The 23,975-nt window shown below is 37.2% G+C and overlaps 1 protein-coding gene across 3 annotated transcripts in view; it reads left to right on the forward strand.

The window, feature by feature from the left end:
* LOC127453475 (RNA-binding motif, single-stranded-interacting protein 3-like) overlaps positions 1 to 23,975 on the forward strand; it is a 219,435-nt gene that overhangs the window by 147,187 nt on the left and 48,273 nt on the right. For all 3 annotated transcript variants that reach the window (XM_051719866.1, XM_051719865.1, XM_051719864.1), the window contains exons 5-6: positions 4,894 to 5,051; positions 6,221 to 6,300. In XM_051719866.1, coding sequence (XP_051575826.1) covers positions 4,894 to 5,051; positions 6,221 to 6,300 — 238 coding nt within the window. The remainder of the gene's footprint in view (positions 1 to 4,893; positions 5,052 to 6,220; positions 6,301 to 23,975) is intronic.

Raw genomic sequence — 23,975 nt, forward strand, 5'->3', positions numbered from 1 at the left:
TAAAAAGATCAAAATCTAAGTACTTTTTTATCTCTAAATCATCGCTCCCGGTCAGCAGTGGTATGCGCGTGTGACGTAATCGTGTTGGCATGTGAGACATGAGAACTGAGGCACGTTCGACACACATGGAAGAGCAGTGCTGTTACAAGTGAGAAGGAGGAACGCTGTACAGTTGCGTGGTTGGTTTTGGTTTAGATCTGTATTTATCTGTATTTGTGTGCTAATCCTGGATGTCTCAGCCGAGAGGAGAATGTGAGATTACGTCCGTAACGTGGCAATGCGAATACATCAGACACCACTTGGAGTCCACCCTCTCGTGAAGCTTACCGGAAGCGTTGGATTATAGTTAAAAAACACTTAAATGTTTATATTTTTGCATCAAAAGCAATTGTATCACTTTAGAATGCATTAATTCAACTGCAGGAGTTGTACTAATGATGTTTATGATGATTGTCTGTGATTTTTAGAGTTTTAAAAGTCGGCTCACCATCCACTTGCATTTTAAGGACCCACTGAGCTGAGATATTTTTCTATTTTTCATTTTAAATGTGTCCTGGTGAAGAAAGAAACAAAGAATTTTCATTTTTGGGTGAACTATCCCTTTAACCAAAGTCACTTTCATACTATGAGGTGAAAGGCAATAGAGCATATTCAAAGAGAGAGAGGAGTTGGAAACACTGGCTCCTCAGGTTATTATGGCAACCCACAGGCTTATGTTCATCTAAAGTTTCAAAACAGAACCCGAGGAACAAAAACATGGCCATGTCCCCCATAATAAATGATTTTAGATGCATACTGATTTGTCTAGAAAGTATATCACACACACATGCATACACACACACACACACACAACTCAGCTCTGTTTTCAGCGGCGTTAGGGGGTCTGAAGGAAGGGCCGGCGTTTTCATTTCATATTCATAAATCATTCATTGATTTCACCACATCAGTCTTTAGAAAATCAGCCTCTCATCTTTATATTGAGATTCTAAATGTATTTTCCCATCCACATCACAGGCATAATCCCCCAGACTGTCACTCCCTCCCAGGTCTCCACTTTGACAAAAGTGACACATTTATGAGATATTTTCCCTGAGCTGATATTCTTTTGTATGTCTGAGGCTTTGGCTCAAATACAATTAAATCGATGTTTTACTGTGAGAAAGAAAATATTTACAAATAATTCAGACGTAAAAAAAAAAAAGAATTTGTATACACTTTGCGACAAATACCTACAGTGCCAATACTAATGAGATCTAATCAGATTTGATTTATCATGCAACTGGCTCCTGTAAAAAAAAAACAAAAAAAAAATTTTTAATGAATGTCACCCTGAGAAACAATTACCTTCCGAATAGGATGATGTTGTTTGTTTACCCTTAACACAAATAAATTCCATGATTAAATATTATTAAGTAGTTCTTATTATTGCTTATTAACATTTTTATTGTCTTACTAGTTCGTATAATTTATGTACTTAACAAAACTAGCTTTATTTATAAGCTCATAGCCCATTCTCTTCTGTAGCTTTTATTTTGGAGGGGCTTTCAAACACCCTTACAAATGGCAGTTGATGATTTCGGCACTTAAAATGCCCCACCTGAGGTGTTCAATAACCCATCTGGATCTCAGCCAGGGATTATGTGATCGTAGAGAACATCTGGTGTGTGTGAGGGAATGTCATTAAACCACTACAGTTGTACTTTTAATCACTTTTACTTAATAAAGGAGTGATGCTCTCCTGCAGAGATGGGCTTCACACATCACACTGCAAAAATGGAATATCTGCACATATGTCAGATAAACCCTTAACTCGCCAGCAGGTAGCCGTCATTCTCAGTTTGCCCACCGACACTTTCCTTTTTTCATTTCTTTTTATTCTCACTCTGATTCTTGTTATAGATCAGGAGAGTTCATCCTTATCAAACCAAGGACCCCTTGTTGGACAGAAAGGGATAGTAGAGAACCCCTGTTACAAATTGTATGAAACTGAGTGTTGCATTTTAAGCCTGCTTATAATAACATGCTTAAAGTACTTTAAAATGCTTTGTGATTGTATTTTTGTTATGTTATGTTATGTTATATTACATTATATTATTTATATTATTACAGTAAAGTTTTTTTATTTATTTAAATAAGTTCTGTTCTATTTTATTCTATTGGCATTTGCCGTAATTTAAATTTTTGAACATTGTTTTCTATTATATTCTGTTTTATTCTATTGGAGAAACTTTATTTAAATTTTGAAATATTCTATTCTGTATTTCTTTATAAGAGTAAACTATATTTTATTGAGAGTTTTAAACGTTACTTCTATTCCATACTCTTGTATTCTACAGGAGTAAACTTTATTTAAATTTTTGAACATTAGTTCTATTCTATTCTGTTTTATTCTGTTAGATTAAACTATTTTATTCTAACTTAATGTTGTTGTGTTTTTCAGAGTAAACTCAAGTTTATTTTAATAATTATTTTCTACCTCTGTTCTACTCTTTCTGTTCTATTCTATTTCATGTCTCTTAACTCTATTTAAAATAAATCTGGATCTTGAAGTGATAGTGATATGTTTCATCCATGAATATCGTGCGTGCCATGTCCACACATACCATATTTGGGGAATTTACATTTTTATGCCTACATTGCAAAGCACTTCATTTTCATTATCGATGTACAGAGTAATATACTTGTTACATTTTACACATGGGAGGAAAACATTTAGAATGAAACATTATTTTAGCTTTGTTTTGTTAAAAGTTAATTTTTTAATATTAAATTTGTTTAACCCATATATATATATATATATATATATATATATATATATATATATATATATATATATATATATATATATATACGCACACTACCGTTCAAAAGTTTAGGGTCACTTACTCAGTCTTTATTTTATGTTTATTTATTTATTTATTTTTTTCTCATTTTAGAATAATAGTAAAGTCATCACAACTATGGATTAATAGAAATTGAAATATGGGAATTATGTTGTGACTAAAAAAAAATCCAAAATAAATAAAAACTATGTTATAGTTTAGCATCTTCAAAGTGGCCACACTTTGCCTAGAATTTGCAGAAATGTACTCTTGGTATTTTCTCAACCAACTTCTTGAGATATCGCCCTGGGATGCTTTTTAAACAGTATTGAAGGAGTTCCCATCTATATGCTGGGCACTTAATGGCTGCTTTTCTTAATTATTCAGTCATCCATTTGAAAAAATTGTATTTTATTTTTTAATACAATTTTAGTTTGTAATTAAATAAATTAATATGTTGGCACAATTATATTTTTTGTCTACAAAACTAATATCAAACATTTAAGCATACGCCTTCAGATCAAAAGGTTGTTAAGATCATGAGAAACATTTCAGGCAAGTGACCCCAAACTTTTGAACGGTAGTGTATATATATATATATATATATATATATATATATATATATATATATATATATATATATATATATATATATATATATATATATATACAGTGCTGTGCAAAAGTTTTAGGCACATAAAATGTTTCACAAAAACATTTGTCTTAAGATGGTTATTTATATCTTCAGATTTAGTGTGTCAATAGGAAATATAAACTGTAGACTTCCAAACATTCCTTTTGCAAAAATAATAGAATAGAAGAACAGGGAGCCCTGCAACATATTGCATGGCTCCCACAGAGCCCCCCACTGAACATTGAGTTAGTCTTAGACAGCATAGATAGATAGAAGAAATGTAGCAAATTCTCCAAAATGCTTGGAATATCCTTTCTGCCAGCAACCAAGAAACACTGTGTCCAGGTGTACCTAGGAGAATCTGTGCTGTTTTGAAGGCAGAAGTGCTCACCAAATATAGATTTAGCTTTTTTATGTTTACTGGACTTTGTATGATGTTCACTGATAAACGAAAACAACTTATGGCAGTATTTTTGATGATATCCTCACTATGCAACATTTTTCACCAGTGCCTAAAATTTTTGCACAGTACTGTGTGTATAATATATATATATACACACAGTACTGTGCAAAAATTTTAGGCACTGGTGAAAAATGTCATATATATATATACTAGAGAGAGAGAGAGAGAGAGAGAAAGAGAGAGAGAGAGAGAGAGTGTGTGTGTGTGTGTGTTTGTGTTTAAAATAATTGGTGGACCCCCTGCAGTACCGACATTGACTCCCTAGGAATCACAACCCCCTATTGAAGAGCCCTGTTATGGCCTATCCCATCTGGCTATTTCCTTTTACGATTGTTACTACAGTTTGTCCTCCGTGCATTTCAGCTTGGGTTTCAAAGAGATAGATGGAATATGTTCTCTTAGTGTGAAAGTGCTCTAATGCTGCTCACTTTGGACCTTGCACACACATCCAAACCCCTTGAACAACCACCATCTAGTGTCCCTTTTCTGTGCTCAGTCCTCTCAGACCCCCATTAGCCAGCCTCACAGTGTCTGTAGTAGAGGCCATCAGCACAACAATGGAATCCGCCAGTGCGTGAGTGGGAGAAAGGGAGAGATGTACCCTGCTAAGGCCCTCTAGCGCCTCATGTTCTTCATTTACGCAGCTTTCAGTTTTAACAGCTTTCTCTCCACCCCCCGGGGTTTCTTATGTCCCCCACCACAAAACCAGCATGGAGGAGCTTAGTAAAAATGCCCCTGGTGCATTAAAATGAAAAGTGATTATTGTAATTTAACAGGTATATGTAAGTTGCAAAATTAGAGAAGAGGACATATTAGGGAGTTTTTAATCTTTATTTTTTGTTGTTGTTTTTTTTTCACAGTACATATTGTTTCAAAGTAGCTTTACAGAAGATATTGCATCAGTGCTCCCAATAAGCAAGCCAAAGGCGATATCGGAGTTTTCTAATGTCCAACTATGTGTGTTCTGTCCACAGCAACAAGAGCAGGACCCCACTAACTTGTACATCTCAAACCTTCCGGTTTCAATGGATGAACAAGAGCTTGAGAGCATGCTGAAGCCATTCGGCCATGTCATCTCCACACGGATACTCCGAGATGCCAACGGGGTCAGCCGAGGGGTCGGCTTCGCCAGGTAACTTTGACAACAGATACTTTGCTTGGCGCATACAAGACAAAAAAGACAGTTTGTTCATGAGGGCACCTATGAAACATTCTTTTTTCATTTTCTTTGTACCACTTTCTTTTCCTGCCTTTTTCTGTTTTCGGCCCCCTCTCTTGTGTGGCGCGTGTGGGGTGAGTTGGCTGGTTTTCAGGCTGTGTAAGAGATCCCAGCAGACGGTTTGTGTGTAAATGTGTGTACGAGTGTGCCAGCCAGGCAATTAGCTGTTCAGCCATGACATGGTGAGCAGAGCTGAATGGGGCCACACCGAGGAGATGAGCCACTCCAGAGAGAAGTGACTAAATCAAAACTCCCAGCAGCCTGAGACAAACACTACATAACACCCCATCGTGCTTTCTTTTGCTCTCTTGCTCACTCTGTCTATCCCTCCTTCTCTCATTCTCTAAATTAACATGTAAAGCAGAGGTATTGAGTGCAAGCCAGCTGAAAACACAGCTTAAAGCGATTTATGCTGGTGTTGGTCTTAGCTGGTTTAAACTTGTCTAGCTGATCTCCCATGCTGGTCTTTAGATGGTGTTGCTTGTCTCCTAACCTGGCCAAGCTGGTGTATTCTTCCCTGCTGTAACTATGCAAAAGTTACTAAAAAGTTACTAAACCAATGGATAAACCAAGTAAAAACACATTTCTAAGCAGCTTGGTTTCATGTTTTTAGTGCGAATTTTGTATTTACTGCAGTTTTCACACTCTGTTTTCTCTGAATCTGAGTGTAGTTTAGCCAAAGTTGTCTGTCACAGGACAGATCATAGTATAAAAGACCCAATTTTAGTCGCACCTTAATTTTGACAAAATAGGTAGTTACTGCGTTTTGTCTTTGTACAGCAGTTTAGGTGGTTGGTCTGCTGGTCTCCTTGTCTGAATAGCTGCCAAGTGCCCAAAATCCCTCTAGCACCAGTAAACAGACCAGCCTGGTTAGACTGGGAGACCAGCTAAGACTAGTTAACCAGCTTTGGCTGGTTAAAGCTGTTCTGTTTTTTTTTTTTTTGTTTGTTTTGTTTTGTTTTTTTCTTTAGTAAGGAAGTCTATTCTGTTTTAGTGAATTTTTATTGCAGTAATGACTGAATACTTTAATTCCGATTGCCTCATGCTCTCTGTCTCTTTTTCATTCTCTTTCTCTCACACAGAATGGAGTCCACTGAGAAATGTGATGTGGTGATTCAGCATTTCAACGGAAAGTTCCTCAAAACCCCGCCGGGAGTACCAGGCAAGGACCAGCAACACTAACACAGTTTCCTAGCCAGGCATGGCGCAATGAAGCAATAATTGGCAAAGCGACCTTTGTGTTGTTTCAAAATGTCAATCTAGAGGCAGCATTTTAGGACATAATACAGCAAGCGCACTCTAGATGCAAAAGCGGTTCCAAAAGTCCGCGTAATAGAAAAAAAAAAAAAATATCCAAGATTGATTAAAAATAAACTTATATTTCATTCATTACTGAAAAGTATGATGTAGTTCAGTGCAATTAAAAAATGGATTGTTTCACCCAATATTTTTACGCTGTAATTTTATGCTTAATAGAGTATACGTTAGCTTAGCATCATGCTAGTACCAAATTCTTTTGAAAACAATTGCAAGTTGAATCTTCCATATACTGTATAGAGCACTTTTTTTATTTGTACGGAGTTGCTGCTTATTTAGCGCACTCTAAATCGGGCAACTATGAGGTTCCGTGAGGATAAGGATGCTGCCTATATAGGCAGTAAAGTGTTCTTACAGTCATTGAAAACCTGAAAATTTCAGGGAATCTTAAAAAATGTATTTCCAGGCCTGGAAAAGTCATAGAAATTATTCAAACCTTTTATACTAAGAACAATTTTCCCCTTGTTATGCTCAGCTCTAAAATATTTAATAAGCTAGAAAATCAATTTTTTTTAATCCAGTCTCTATAAAATTTCCTTATCCAGTAATCACCAACAAATGGAAAACTCAAGGCAGTAGGCAATGAAATGAGGCAGCGCACTAGGTTTGGAACACAAGCATACTTTTGTTGCATTTGGTCAGTTGTTGTCTGTTGTTATACTTCTTGCCCACACTGAAATCATATTGACCATATCCAGTATATATATATATATATATATATATAATCACCGTTCGACGCACCTCTATTCGAATATCAAAATCACTATTTAGTTATTCTACAGGTATACTTACAATAGAAATAGTCTGCAAGCCAGCCGAGCCCAAATCATCGAGTTTCGGGTTTGGGTTATTTAAGTATAAGTATAGGCAGAGTTAGGGGCTTTTTGCACGTGGTTTTGCGTGCATCTGCGCTGATTTTCAATTGTTTTTTTAAGTAAATGTGCTGGACAGACAACTTTGACCATTGCGGCACATTTCAGCGGTACTGTTTTTTTCTTCATTGTATTTTTTTCACGCAAGACCCCCTCATTCTTTACACTGTGTCAAGTTAAAAAGAACCTACATTTAAATTCTATTTAATTCAAATAAAATGCATCTCAAGACACCTGCTTTATCTTTCATTCATTGCGTTGCATCTTGCTTTTTTTTTTTTTTTAGCACAGGTGTCACAAAGATTTGACATTCTGAAGAATTTCAGGTTGCAAAGAGGAATTCATGTTACACTGTTACACATGATTCCAGATTGATTTTCACCCTCACGGAATATGTCAACCTGACCAAGCTGAAAACATATAAGGACTGGCACTTAAATTACGTATTTTCCTTTGGTTAAGAATACTAAGTTACAGGCAGTGACAAACAGATTCGTTTTTGTTTGACTGTAATTTGATTAATTTTATCAGTTGAAGATCTATGCATTATGCTATTTAGACTCAAAGCTCACTGTTCACTTTATTCCCTGCTTTATTGAGTGTTTGACGTTCTTTATTCCCGATTCCCAACACCTGACAAATAACCGTTCGCGGTTATCCGGATATTACAAACTTTTATCATGCTTCTCCCTAATATACACACATAACAGGATATTAATTACACACATAACTGGATATTTAACATCAAATATGTTCTGATTGGCTATGACTTAGTCACTTAGCACAGTCGTTTTCTTTCAGTGAGGACAGAAAAATTGAGAATTTATAAACCTGTCGTGGTGAAGGCAAGGTGTTAAGCTCTATAGACTAAACCTCGGCATGTTTCAGTATTATCCAGGCCTCTAGTGTGAATAAGTGTAGAAATCTGCCCATTTGGAGTCCCTTTTTTCATCAGCATTTTTTGACAGGAGCAGAAGTATAGGTTGATTAAGGTTTAATTTAAGTCTTGTGCGACTGAGGAAAACAGTTCCCCGAGGACAGTGGAATGCACTCCATATGCTTAACAGTGACGAACATTTGTGCTAAAAAGATAGAATAAATCTGCATTGGCAACAAATGTAACTTTCATTATGTGATGTATTTCGAAGTGAAATAGAATATTCAGTGGGTAATTATGTAGGGTGGGACTTGATTTTATCCATCAGGATTTGATTGGATCTTGAGAAGTAGGATGTGATATTATTGGTAAACATTCTTCATACCCCACCCTCATCACCTTGCTTGGTGCGCACACACACACACACACACACACACATATACACACTATATGTATAAACAATTATGTTTAATGGTGCAGTTTTGCAAAGCTCAGGGTCTTCAGTAATGTGTTGGTCTATTTTCCAAGTTTTCTTGTTTCCCTCAGAGAGAGAGAAAGATAGTGAGGTTCGGGTGGATGAGAGAGAATATATGCTTCCTGTTAGAGGCACTGCGTGTGTGTGTGCATGTGTATCTGTCTGTTTTCTGTTTGAATGTAGCAGAGGGCTGGGGGGGGGGGGGGGGGGGTTAGAGCTAGTGACATGACAGAGAGAGAGAAGAAGAAGAGAGAGATTGGAGAGGGCAGTTTGCAACTCTGGCAGTTGCTGTGTGATTTGTGGTGTGTAGTGTGCTGCTCCATGTCAGACCCAAAGACAGAGGGATGATGGATGGCTTCATCTCTACCTCTCTCTCTCTCTCTCATTCCTGCTCTCTCTCAAAGTCTCTCTTTCTCTCTCTCTCTCTCTCTCTCTCTCTCTCTCTCTCTCTCTCTCTCTCTCTCTGTTTGCTTTAGTACTAACAGATTCTTAGCCAACTCAGTTTCGTTTTTACCTTTAACTTCCATTTCATAACCTGCTTTTGTGTGTGTGAACTAGCAGGTTTTTGTGGTGCATTTTGCACTATCAAAAAAATTTAGTACATTCACTTGCATTGTTTAAAGGAGGAGGCCTGAAATGAAATCCTAAAAATCATAAATTCTGTTTTGATGAAGAAAGAAACTCAGATACATCTTGGATGGTCTGAGGGTGAGTAAATTATCATACATTTTTCATTTTTGTGTGAACTATTCTTTTAATAAGTGACATTGACTAGTTGATTTATTTCATTTTAGTTTTGGTATTTTTAGCGGTGGTGTTTTAATGAACGAGATGACTGCATACTGTGCTTTAGCTTTTAGACGATTTGCGCAATGAAATCCTCAAAGGAAATCTGCATCTTTAAATTTATACCCTTTAAATAAACATTCAGACAAACTTGTTTTGACTTGCGTCGCACCTGTCATTTTTTAAAAGTCCTGCCATGAGTGTTGCATTTTTAAGATGCCGTGTCAAGTTAAATGTAGTCCAACTATCCATAACACATCTCAAGACCCCTGCACTCTGTCAACGTGATCAGAAGGAAAATCAACATTTAGATTTTGAAATTTCATATGCCCTAAAATCAGCCCCATACTGCAGAATTACTGACAAGTGCCATCCCCCATCAGATATTTTTGTATCAATTTAAGCTTGACCATCTTTCTCTCTGATTGTGTGTTGTGCAAGTGTAACCGGTTTGAACCGTCATCAGCCGGCATGGGAGGCGGGCGCACTAACGAGGAGGTTAAAGGCTACAGCCTCTAGTGTCAGTCGCTAGTGCACCTCTTGAGGCCAGGAAAGTGAGGTTTACACATACTGCACAGCTTTCACATACCAGCTGGCTCCCATTATACAAGCAGTCTCAGAAACACAAGCTCTGGTTCCATGGGAACCAGGAAGTAATCGTGTTTGCATAAAAAATGGTGATTGCGATTCAGAGATTACATTTTTGCTCTGAAATAAAAAATTTTACTCCACTGACGGTGTAGGGTTGGGTAAGAACTTATGGTTAATAAATTATGCATTCCTGTTGACTGTATTGTATCATTTTCAGCTAAAAATACAACACGCTTTTGGCACAACTCTTAGCCCTTTTTCATCAACATGGTTTGTGGGCGGGTTCCTGGGCTAGTGTGAATTCTCTTCCATTCCACGGCAGAAAAACTGGTTCTGCACCGGCCCTAAAAGCTTGCTGGTCTCTACGCAGGAACCGATTATAATGGGGGGCGGAGGTCGGCATCTTCCAAACAACAACATTAGTTACCATCTGCAAGAAGGAGTACTTCTTCACACTATATAAAAAATAAAAATAAATGTCAGACATGAAAAGCGTTAAGGGATCGTTGAGGAAATTATCACTCTACTTGCAATATTGGTTTCTACGGAGATTCAAGATAAACAAGAGAGATTGCAAAAGAGAAAAAAAAAAGAGTCTATGAGGAGATAAAGCAAGAAATGATGCAAGCCAGCTTCAATCGCAAGACTGACCAAATCGTAAACAAATTGAAAAAAACATTTTCAGGGACAGGGACCATAAGAAGGACCTAAGTAAGTGGACGGAGCAATGATGTCTTTAACTCTGTACTCGGACAGCGACCAGCCAGCTAACTAAATGGGGCACTGAATTCAGTCAGTCACACGCGAGACAAATATCAAATTGCTGGTGTTATCTGTAGCTGATCTGGATAAGTTATTATTTTTGCCAACTTTTTTAGCTTTCGTTACACTCTTCTCATCTTATTGTGTGCATTGTTTTTTTCAGTAAGGGAACTACCCACTTTGTTGTGGGATATCCTCAATCAAGACAAACATAATACTATGGTGTAGCAGATGGTTTCATTTGGAATGATTCCACTGTTACAGTTTATAGTACTTTGCAAGAAAAGTAATGTAATTACATCACCATGAGCATAGATGTCGTCTCTGGCAATCTTGTTTAGCAATGTACAGTAATAATGTTGGATTGCATTTCTTTGTGTGGTTAAATATATCCTCAAAATGAGGAGTAAAAGTTTTCAGAAACACTGTCACACAGTGAGGTAGTCACGTAAATCTACCACGTAGCCACATCAGTGGAAAAGCATGGCTGGTTAGTCAAATTATCCCAGCCGTGAACCAGCCGAGCACAAGCTTGGCACAAGAACAATCGCATTTCGGTGAAAAAGGGCTATCTATGGGTATTTCACCCAAAAACATTTTAAGCGCTGGCTGATTCAGCAGCAAAACTTTTGATTTACTGTCACTGAAGTCACACTGTCATCAGTCTGATTCTTTGCCATGTCGTTGTGCTCTGTAAATCTGTTTTTGAATGCAAAGATGCGCCTCCCGAGAAACGCGTCCAATCGGAGTCCTGAAACCAGACAGATCAGTCGACAATCGTTCAGGCAGCCCACTGACTAGACAGTTTTTTTTATTTTTTTAAATGTTGTTTTGAAAATAGTGAGTTATATGAAAACAGTAAATTGTCAAGTGAGAAAAGCTTGAGTAAACGCACTTGGAAAAAAATAGCTTTTCAAAGAGCTTGAGAAATAAATTGTACAGAGAGAGAGAGGGGGGTGATATTGTGCACCAAAGTCAGGAATATTGCTACAATATTTTCCAGCCTTCCTATAATGCATTCAGCCTTGAAAAGGAGCCATGCATGCATTGATATCTAGGTTTAAAGCTCAAAAATAGCACCTCATCGATTTTCTCTCCCTCCCCTTCTCTCTTTCCATCTTTCTCCTCTTCTGTCTCTCTCTTGTTCTCTACTTACTATCTTATATGAGCCTCTCCATAAAATGACTGTGTTTTATACAAGTGATCTCTTAGTTTATACTTACTGTACCATTGCAGATTCTCTTAAACAGGTGTAGCTTTATTGAAACATCAGGCTTTAAAGAGATCAAATAAACTGTACAGATACAGTACAGATTTATGCACCTGCATTACAGATATGCTTCTTACAATGATTGACTCTTAGAGTTCTTGGGGGAGTATTTTGTGTTTTAAAGAAAGAAAGAAAGAAAGAAAGAAAGAAAGAAAGAAAGAGACGACAAGCGAACAGAAAAGGTCATCTTAAAAGGCACTTCAAACCCACATCCGCTTAGAGCCACTTCCTCCTCATCATTATGCACTTAAGAGCATACAGAACTTGTTAACACTCAGGGTGCATGCCAGTCTCCCAATAGTGCCCTGCATAGTGGACTTCACAGGGTATTAAGTACATAGATGAAGCATCACACAAAAACAGATTTTCCCAGTTGCTGATGCTATTGTAAAAACGTGCTATTCGCAGTGTGCCATAATTAACTTATTCCGCTAGTGAAATTGTCCAATTATAATTTAGTATGATGAATTATACAATGCAAATATATAAGTGAAGTGGACTTATCCAGATATCCTCTGCTCAGTTTGTAGGGAGCAGTGAACACTCTGTAGGGAACCTATGAATCGAATCGGAACACAGCTCCAGTCCCTAAATAAGGCATATGCTACTCTGTCTCTCTCTTCACTCTTTCTCTTTGTCTCTCTGTCTCTCCCTTCTCCATCTGCTATAGGTGTTTATACAGTATGTGTGTTGTGTTTTAAATACAGCTTACTCAGGCTGTTCTAACAGGCCACGGTGGGGCCATCAGACCTGCACGCCCAGCTCTCATAATTACACTTGCTCTTAGAAAACATGCTGATGCTGTGGTAGATAATGATGCCGACCGTGTAATGCCGTGACCTCTCAAACACGCACACACTCCCTGTCATGGGACGTCCAGAACTCGTTCCATTCCGCTGATCATCCCAGCTCAGTCCTGTGGGCTTTATGAGATCTAGGACACACTAGTATTTCTAAACTCCAGAAGAAGATAATGTTATTGTAGTTGGTACTGATATTATGCAGAGAACCGTGTTGGGTAATTTACTCCAAAAAAATAAATCACTACAGGTTGCAAATTATTTCTATAAAATTTTAATCAGATTACACGAGTTCATTACTTCATGGAAAAGTCTTAAAACACCTACTAACGCTTTTCACTGAAAAGTTCTTTTGTTTTTTGTTTTTTTGTTTAAAAAATTCAAAATAATGTCTATATTTCCTACACGTCAAATGTCATATGCAAGCCATAAACTCTAGCTACACGTTTGTTACAATGTTACAATGACTCATTAGGGGGTACACAGCAACACGTACATGTATATAGAAGACGTACATATGCACATAATTCATGTTTTAAATGTATTCCACAAATAATATAATTTAATAATGTGTGTAACCCAAGTAATGTTATTGAAAGTAACAAATTAAAAGTCAGTAACTGTAATCTGATTGCAAGAATTTAAAATGTAATGTGTTACATTAATTTGTGACTTAAAAATAATTAGTTTATGTTAGATAATTATTTTGTAATCACATTACACCCAACACTGCTGGGGAAAGACCATTAAACGTTATACTTCCTGGCTGTGTGTAGCACCTACTGCTCTGCATAGCCTTACGAAGGATCCCAGTGTTGGAAAAGAGTGGCTAAAGTTTATGTATTTATTTATTTTTTGGGTCCTTTTTTCTTTATTTATCAGAAAGTAGAGTGTAGCAGGAAAGTAATGATGACCTAGGTCAGACTCAAACCTGGATCCTCATCAGCCACAGCTCTTATATGTCTAGCCTACAGAATATTATTCTTAACAAGGTCCTTGATCGCATACATCCAACCTTAACAGTTTGTTAATGGCACATTTCAGTCTGGATGGTTTTGCGAACCTAAAATACAAGGCTTTGTCAGATTTTGGAGAATGTCCCAAAGGGCATTTTGTGTGCTTCAATGGAAGCAAGGAAATCAGGGCCCAGTTGCAAGAAACTCCTGAAGCTCTGCTAAGCTTATTTCTTAATGTTACATTATAACATTTCTTTAAAGCAAATCAACATTTTTAAAACTTAGAAACTGTCTTGTGGCTTTAGAGGTCATTCACAGCTAACATTTTTTTCCATCCATCTGCACTGTTTTTACAATTGTTTTTGTATGTAAGTATGCGTTAGACTGACATTTTGACCAGCGTGCTGCATCTCACGTAGGAATGCCGGATTTGTTATGCCATATATTTTTAAATTCTGCATTCAGTTCTGCATTGAGTTCTATTTGTTCCTCGTGAAAAAATTAAATAAAATAGACAAATAAATGATTGGGGTGTAATGGTTTATCGTGGCACGATACATCGTGGTTCAAAAATGTGGCGATGTGCATTGTGGAGATTGGCCTTTTTTTCAATTATTTTGCTTCTATTCTATCCAACACATGCAACATCCTACACCTACGTAACGTGGGCATACAAATGGAAATCACTTCATTGCACACAAGTTGCTCTAAAATACGATTGCACACTAGCAGCCACAGGTGTTGTACGAAGAGTTCGGCTGAAACTGCGAAAACTGAAACTGAAACAGAAAAGCGAATGCAATACAAGTGATAAAAACAATAATGCTAACAATAATAAACTGAATCTTTATACATACGATTGAATAAATATGTCATGATTATTTTATATTACGAATACAACCACTGACACTGAGAAAAGCATCTGTTTGCTGTTGTTATTCGTTATTCTGGGAGTTTAGCGATTGGCTGCTGTCTCTGTTGGGACACTAATGATTGGTGGCTGCAAGCAACAGGTTCCTCCTACTCTTGCATATGTCTTTAAAGTATTAATAATAATAATAATAATAATAATAATAATAAAACCTTCAATCTTAACTTTTCTTAATTTAAGCTTAGTTTAAAGAATCATGAACCGATCCTTTAGTTCAGTATCGTGAACCGAACCAAATCGTGAGATGAGTGAATCGTTACACCTACTAATAAATTAATATTTTGTTTTATTTCATTTTATTTTAGTTTATTTACTAGTTTTTTATAGTAATTTTTTTAGTATTTTCATTATTGATGTTTTTTACTGACACTGTCAAAATTATATGTCATACAGTCATGCCAATGAAGCACTTTGATACTGAAAAACAGAGAGAGAGAAATGGGTGAGGTATTCTGCACAGTATTTGTCCCCTACTGGCCTACCAGTAAAGTGACTTGTTAAATTGCAATGTATGTGTGTTAACTGTAACTGAGGAAAAATGTAGGCCTTTGCTGAACTGCTTATATGCCCACTGACATTGAGACTGTGTAAGTGTGTGAGAGAGTCAGTACTTACACCCCACTGTCTGAGCTGATGGCAGGGGAGGCTAAATTACAGGGCCTGTCACTGTATGAATGGCCTGGCTGATACGTGTATTTGTGCATGCGTGTGTGTGACATTGGGGTGACCCATCAAATTTGTTTCCACTCCGTTCGCTAATGCCTGTGGGACTCGGAAATCAAACTGCCACAGAGCGAAACACTCTTTGTGTGTGTGTGTGTGTGTGTGTGTCTGTGTGTGTGTGTGTGTGTGTGTACTGTATATGTGTCCTTTGAGAGTAAAGACTGATCCATGTCCCAGAACGAGACACTTGGTTTAATTTCATCAAATAGCTAGTTTACAAAACGTTTGGCATTTGTTGCACAAATCGACCAAATTCAATAAAAATTAATGTGAAAACAATAAAAAGGGCGCAATATTTCACAATAATCACAATACACATATGAATCGACAGAATAAAATATTATCATATTCAGGGATTCAAAACAAAATGTTTTTCTTTTCGGTTCGTTCTGAGCAAAAACAGTATTTTTTCATTCCAGTTCAGTAGTTCCGCAGCCTCCTTTCCAAATGGTAGCCGGTTAGAACAAAATAAAAAATGGCTAATAACATTCTTTTTTTAAATCACAGTACTCTACGCTAAGGGGTGGGTGAAATACTAATTGCTGTGTTGCCAGATCTCGCAAGAGAATCAAGTGACCTGGTCTGGAAAAACAAGTCCAAAATAAGCCACTTGCCTCAGTAAATAATAATAATTAAAAAAAAGAAAAATTGCATATAAAAACATACAGTTAAATAAAACATGTTTTTATAATTTTAATTACAGATCTGCTTCTCACTCAAAACCAGGCAGCATCAAATCTGTATTAATGCATCATATCTAACAATAATTCAGTAAAGAAACAACTGAGCAATTTACTTTTTACCTTTAATAATGTTTTTCTTGTATCTGGATTAGCCGTGTATGTATATGTAGTATTTACAAAGTTGTTAAAAAGGTCTTCATTCACAGGATACAACGTCCACAATGGGCAATTAGGCAAAGAAATGTCTGATGCAGCAGTTTCCTTCAAGATCAAAGCACATTTTTCATTTGTATTGGCAACATGAAGTGTGCAAAAATTTACTGGGATAAACCCTTTGGTCTTTGGTTTCATGAAAAAAAAATTATCGTAACCAAATTAACCGGTTATAACCGGTTACCAGCTTTTAAAAAGAAAGTTTTCACTCCGGAACAATTTAAAATCACTTTGTTCCAGTTTCCGGTTATGTTCTGCTAAAAATTTAATCTGTTTTCATTCCTTGAACCGTTTTCAGTCCCTTCAGCCCAGGTATGGATATGTCAGGGACAATGTACAGTCAACAAAAAATTATATCCATACAGGATGGTCTTGTATCACCCTGAAGTTTTTTTGTTTTGTTTTTCTCAATAATGGCCGGCTGACGATACATTATCCCATTAATTGCATGGCTATATAGCAAATTTTTAATTAAATGGACATGAAATAAAGATTTGCATTTAAATTATGTTATTATGTAAGAAAGAGACTGTGGAGTCTCCAGTAACACCGAATTCCATCTCGGGGTTTGTGTCTGTGTTCTGATGGACCTGTTGGTGTTTATTTAGTGAAAATTAACATATGACTGCTCATTATCCCGCTTTTTACAAGACTACTTTCTAATTAAATAAAACAACTGGACATAAAATATTGATTTGAGTTGATTTTTTTTTATTATTATTATTTTTTTTATTATTAGCTTACTTGTAGAGATTGCAGTGTGATACAAGAAGTAGGAAAGATGACTTGCATATTATCCCGTATATGTGGTCATTTTTCAGAAATCGAGTATTCTAGAGAGCCGTGTTATAATATCGCCCTGCTAATTCAACTCCTATGTGACATGTTGTTATTTTTGGACTGTACTGGATTCAGTTCTGAGAGATTTTTTTGTTCCAGTAGTGAGGTCATAAGGTGTGGTTTTGGCAGGTTGGCGGTGAAGCGTATAGAGTTCTGGAACATTCTGATGTATTAATGAGCATTTAGCTGGCTACTGACTGATGTCTTCTGTTTGGATAGTTTGTGCTTCAGACAAGAAGCTCACACGCTATGTGTGGGAGACAGAGTGAGAGAGAGATTGAGAGGAGTCTATAAAGGATGTGCTAATGAAGCTGTTTATTTTCTCTGGACTTACTGGTGAACATAATGGGCGCTGGTGTACATTTTTCTTTCAGGCTCTCTGCTTCTTTCTCTGTCTTTCCATCTTTCTTTCCTCTTTTACTTGTGCCTTTTGTACTATTTTTAATGGTGATTACTTTTACTATCATAGCATTGCTTAAAGGAAGCAAGATCATCTGACATGTGTACAAAGTTAACATGGTCAATGTCTCAAAGTTGCTTTAAAATGTTCCGTTTTTTATATGCGTTATGCAGCATAATGCAAAAGTTTTCATTTACCGATGCCACTGTAGAAATGCGCTAGTCACAGTGAATCATAATTTATTTATTTGGGGGGGATTACAAACATAAAGCAAATAGTATGTGGCTGGTTGACCCATGGCAGCCCACTCCATGTGGAATAAAAAAAGTTCTAAGCTACCGATATGACTGGAGTCTTCATCTCATGTGAGTGTATAAAATTACTGGCTGCACCTTTAACTTGCATTTAACACAGCATATTGATTTAATAAAGAATCATATTCTTAGATAAAGTCTTAACTTGGATGCTCAGCCAGATCAGAAACTATGGAAAATAACAAACTATGATTAAACGTTCAATTTCATGAAATTATGACTTTATGAAGTGGCAGGTGAACTAGCTTCAGATTACCTAAACTTGGCTTCCATGTGTTTATAAGCCACCATGAATAAAGTCTTGGGCATTATCTGAATTCACTAACAGCTTGACAGTCGGTCAGAGAACCAGGTGCCAATATGATCCCCAAATCCGATGCCCAGTTTTTAACAAATCAATAAATCTGAAGCATATATCATCAGTGAAATGAGGTGACTTGCCCAGGGGGTCTTCAGTCTGGTAACTGTGTACAGCGCCACACACTGCCTCTGTCATTTCACACCAGTGCTATCTGGAGAATCCTCCAAACCAAATTTTCTAAACTACGTTATATTTTGATTTATTCGCACTTTGTCCATCCTCGACAGTGGCATGATTGATTTAATGCTGTTGTGACACAAACAAAGCCGGGCACAGGTAATCACGTTTATACAAGATAGAATTCTAATGAGGGGGAGAAATTATATTTCTGTGAAAACGATCTGATCTGGAGCATTCTCTAATAGCTCTGTCTGCATTTGACCCGAGAGAGAACACCAGTCAGCTCCACCGTGGGCAAGTGATTTCAGTTTAGAGCCCATTAAGAAGCAATATTGCATGTATTTTTTTCCTTCTTATTTATCAAGCATTCATTAGGGCTGCTGGATGTGTCATGCATATCCAAATCAGACAGATTCACTAAGAATAAACTGCGTCTGGTAATAGCTCCATTTTTTGCACGCTCTCTGCCCTGGTTTAGCGCCCAGTCACTAAAGAAATTATGCAGATCAGGCAATGGCCCACAAAATCGCTGCTGAGCGCAATGTGCAATTCTGATCTTGCAGTCCGATTCTGAGCGCAATATAGCGGAGGATGCCGCAGACCACCGTATTTGACACTGGAACTGTACAGCATCACTTTTACACCTGGATCATCTCTTAAACATGCAGAACGTGAACTTGAGCTTGACGACACTGCGCATCTGGATGTATGCCAGGTTATAACGCTCTTCTAAATCATTTGTAGCCTATTTCATTATTTACTGCTGATGATCAGTTGAAAATGTTCACAAACGTCTCTTTGGGCATACTGTGAATTTATGCACCCGGTTATATACAGTAGCCTACATAGGTAAAATGTGTAAAAAAATAAAAAATAAAATGCCTGTTGTAATTATAGTCCCACATGAATTTACAAAATGTAGGCTATATCAGAGTAAGTTTCTTGCTGGCATGTTGTACAGAACAACTAAGAACCATGGTATGGTAACTTGATGTTAAATATGTATTTAAATTTATAGGTCTTATTAATGTTCCTTTCATTAGGCTACTATGAAAATCACTCTATACAAAAACTAATACATACATAATACGCAATACATTTTTAAGCATTGTATAGCTAAAATGTGTGTAGTAATGTTCACGTTAACACGTTAGCTTGTATTACCATATATATCCTACATAAGAATTCATGGTTATTTGTTTTATTTGTGTACTATAATGTGCTTTTCCATGTATAGTGAAATTGTTTTCCTACTAAGATATATAAATTTAATTTATTTGATATCATGAGAAAAAGGCACCTCTGACAGCAGTAAAAGACACACACAAAAAAAGACATTTTACAGCACACAATTTTCCAGTATCTGCAAAGAGCATCAAAAACTAGCATGGGTGCAATAACATGCAGTATTTTCACAAAGTTTAATTGCATAAGTTAAATGTAAATTTAAATTATATATATATATATATACAGTGGTGTGAAAAAGTGTTTGCCCCCTTCCTGATTTCTTATTTTTTTGCATGTTTGTCACACTTAAATGTTTCAGATCATCAAACAAGTTTAAATATTAGTCAAAGATAACACAAGTAAACACAAAATGCAGTTTTTAAATGAAGGTTGTTATTATTAAGGGAAAACAAAATCCAAACCTACATGGCCCTGTGTGAAAAAGTGATTGCCCCCTAAACCTAATAACTGGTTGGGCCACCCTTAGCAGCAACAACTGCAATCAAGCGTTTGCGATAACTTGCAATGAGTCTTTTACAGCGCTGTGGAGGAATTTTGGCCCACTCATCTTTGCAGAATTGTTGTAATTCAGCCACATTGGAGGGTTTTCGAGCATGAACTGCCTTTTTAAGGTCATGCCACAGCATCTCAATAGGATTCAGGTCAGGACTTTGACAAGGCCACTCCAAAGTCTTCATTTTGTTTTTCTTCAGCCATTCAGAGGTGGACTTGCTGGTGTGTTTTGGATCATTGTCCTGCTGCAGAACCCAAGTTCGCTTCAGCTTGAGGTCACGAACAGATGGCCGGACATTCTCCTTCAGGATTTTTTGGTAGACAGCAGAATTCATGGTTCCATTTATCACAGCAAGTCTTCCAGGTCCTGAAGTATCAAAACAGCCCCAGACCATCACACTACCACCACCATATTTTACTGTTGGTATGATGTTCTTTTTCTGAAATGCGGTGTTACTTTTACGCCAGATGTAATGGGACACACACCTTCCAAAAAGTTCAACTTTTGTCTCGTCAGTCCACAGAGTATTTTCCCAAAAGTCTTGGGGATCATCAAGATGTTTTCTGGCAAAAATGAGACGAGCCTTAATGTTCTTTTTGCTCAGCAGTGGTTTTCATCTTGGAACTCTGCCACGCAGGCCATTTTTGCCCAGTCTCTTTCTTATGGTGGAGTCATGAACACTGACCTTAACTGAGGCAAGTGAGGCCTGCAGTTCTTTGGATGTTGTTGTGGGGTCTTTTGTGACCTCTTGGATGAGTCGTCGCTGCGCTCTTGGGGTAATTTTGGTCGGCCGGCCACTCCTGGGAAGGTTCACCACTGTTCCATGTTTTCGCCATTTGTGGATAATGGCTCTCACTGTGGTTCTCTGGAGTCCCAAAGCTTTAGAAATGGCTTTATAACCTTTTCCAGACTGATAGATCTCAATTACTTTCGTTCTCATTTGTTCCTGAATTTCTTTGGATCTCGGCATGATGTCTAGCTTTTGAAGATCTTTTGGTCTACTTCACTTTGTCAGGCAGGTCCTATTTAAGTGATTTCTTGATTGAGAACAGGTGTGGCAGTAATCAGGCCTGGGTGTGGCTAGAGAAATTGAACTCAGGTGTGATAAACCACAGTTAAGTTATGTTTTAACAGGTGGGGCAAACACTTTTTCACACAGGGCCATGTAGGTTTGGATTTTGTTTTCCCTTAATAATAATAACCTTCATTTAAAAACTGCATTTTGTGTTTACTTGTGTTATCTTTGACTAATATTTAAACTTGTTTGATGATCTGAAACATTTAAGTGTGACAAACATGCAAAAAAATAAGAAATCAGGAAGGGGGCAAACACTTTTTCACACCACTGTATATATAGTTTTGGCAAGTAATTTAGGACATCTACTTTGTGCATGACATGAGTAATTTTTCCAACAATTGTTTACAGACAGATTGTTTCACTTTTAACTGACTATATCACAATTCCAGTGGGAATCATTACATACACCAAGTTAACTGTGCCTTTAAGTAGCTTCTGTTGACAATTAGCCATTTAGCTTCTGACAGGAGGTGTACTGAATTGGAGATGTACATATGGATGTATTTTAAGGCCTTCCTTCAAACTCAGTGCTTCTTTGCTTGACATGATGGGAAAATCAAAAGAAATCTGCCAAGACCTCAGAAAAACAATTGTGGACCTCCACAAGTCTGGTTCATCCTTGGGAGCAATTTCCAAACACCTGAAGCTACCACGTTCATCTGTACAAACAATAGTATGCAAGTATAAAACCCATGGGACCACGCAGCCATCATACCACTCAGGGAGGAAATGCATTCTAGAGATGAACGTAGTTTGGTACGAAAAGTGCAAATCAATCCCAGAACAAAGGCAAAGGACCTTGTGAAGATGCTGGAGAAAACAGGTAGACAAGTATCTATATCCACAGTAAAATGAGTCCTATATCGACATAACCTGAAAGGCTGCTCAGCAAGGAAGAAGCCACTGCTCAAAAACCACCATAAAAAAGCCAGACTACAATTTGCAAGTGCACATGGGGACAATGATCTCACTTTTTGGAGAAATATCCTCTGGTCAGATAAAATTTTTTTTTTAACTGTTTGGCCATAATGACCATTGTTATGTTTGGAGGAAAAAGGGTGAGGCTTGCAAGCTGAAGAACACCATCCCAACCACGAAGCATGGGGGTGGCAGCATCATGTTGTGGGGGTACTTTGCTGCAGGAGGGACTGGTGCACTTCACAAAATAGATGGCATCATGAGGAAGGAAAATTATGTGGATATATTGAAGCAAAATCTCAAGACATCAGCCAGGAAGTTAAAGCTCGGTCGCAAATGGGTCTTCCAAATGGACAATGACCCCAAGCATACCTCCAGGACAACAAAGTCAAGGTACTGGAGTGGCCATAACAAATCCCTGACCCTAATCCGACAGAAAATATTTGGGCAGAACTGAAAAAGCATGTGCGAGCAAGGGTGCCTACAAACCTGACTCACCAGTTACACCAGTTCTGTGTGGAGGAATGGGCCAAAATTCCAGCAACTTATTGTGAGAAGCTTGTGGAAGGCTACCCAAAATGTTTGACCCAAGTTAAACAATTTAAAGGCAATGCTACCAAATACTAACAAAGTGTATGTAAACTTCTGACCCACTGGGAATGTAATCAAAGAAATAAAAGCTGAAATAAATAATTCTCTCTACTATTATTCTGTCATTTCAGTGATCCTAACTGACCAAAGACAAGCAATGTTTTCTATGATTAAATGTCAGGACTTGTGAAAAACTAAGTTTAAATGTATTTGGCTAAGTTGTATGTAAACGTATGACTTCAACTGTATATATATATATATATATATATATATATATATATATATATATATATATAAAACACACACACTGGTGGCCAAAAGTCTGGAATAATGTACAGATTTAGCTGTTTCGGAAGGAAATTGGTACTTTAATTAACCAAAGTGGCATTCAGCTGACCACAATGTGTCAGGACATTACTGATGTAAAAAATAGCACCATCACTATTTGAAAAAAGTCAATTTTGGTCAAATCTAGACAGGCGCCATTTCCAGCAGCCATCACCCCAACACCTTATCCTTGAGTAATTATGCTAAATTGCTAATTTGGTACTAGACAATCAATTGCCGTTATATCAAACACAGTTGAAAGCTATTTGGTTCGTTAAATGAAGCTTAACATTGTCTTTGTGTATGTTTTTGAGTTGCCACAGTATGCAATAGACTGGCATGTCTTCAGGCCAATATTAGGTCAAAAATGGCACACAAAAAAAACAACAAAAAAAACAGCGTTCTCTAGAAACTCATCAGTCAATCATTGTTTTGAGGAATGAAGGCTATACTTTGCTTGAAATTGCCCCCCCCCCAAAAAAAACTGAAGATTTCAAACAAAAGCTGTACACTACAGTATTCAAAGACAAAGGACAACTGGCTCTAACAAGGACAGAGAGAGATGTGGAAGGCCCAGATATAACTAAACAAGAGGATAATACATCAGAGTCTTTAGTTTGAGAAATAGATGCCTCACATGTCCTCAACTGACAGCTTCATTGAATTCTACCTGCTCAACACCAGTTTCATGTACAACAATAAAGAGAAGACTCAGGGGTGCAGGCCTTATGGGAAGAATTGCAAAGAAAAAGCCACTTTTGACACAGAAAAACAAAAAGAAAATGTTAGAGTGGGCAAAGAAACACAGACATTGGACAACAGATAATTGGAAAAGAGTGTTATGGATCATAATCCCATTGAGCTTTTGTGGGATCAACTAGATTGTAAGGT

Source organism: Myxocyprinus asiaticus, chromosome 15 (genome assembly GCF_019703515.2).
Source record: "Myxocyprinus asiaticus isolate MX2 ecotype Aquarium Trade chromosome 15, UBuf_Myxa_2, whole genome shotgun sequence".
NCBI classification, from domain to species: domain Eukaryota; kingdom Metazoa; phylum Chordata; class Actinopteri; order Cypriniformes; family Catostomidae; genus Myxocyprinus; species Myxocyprinus asiaticus.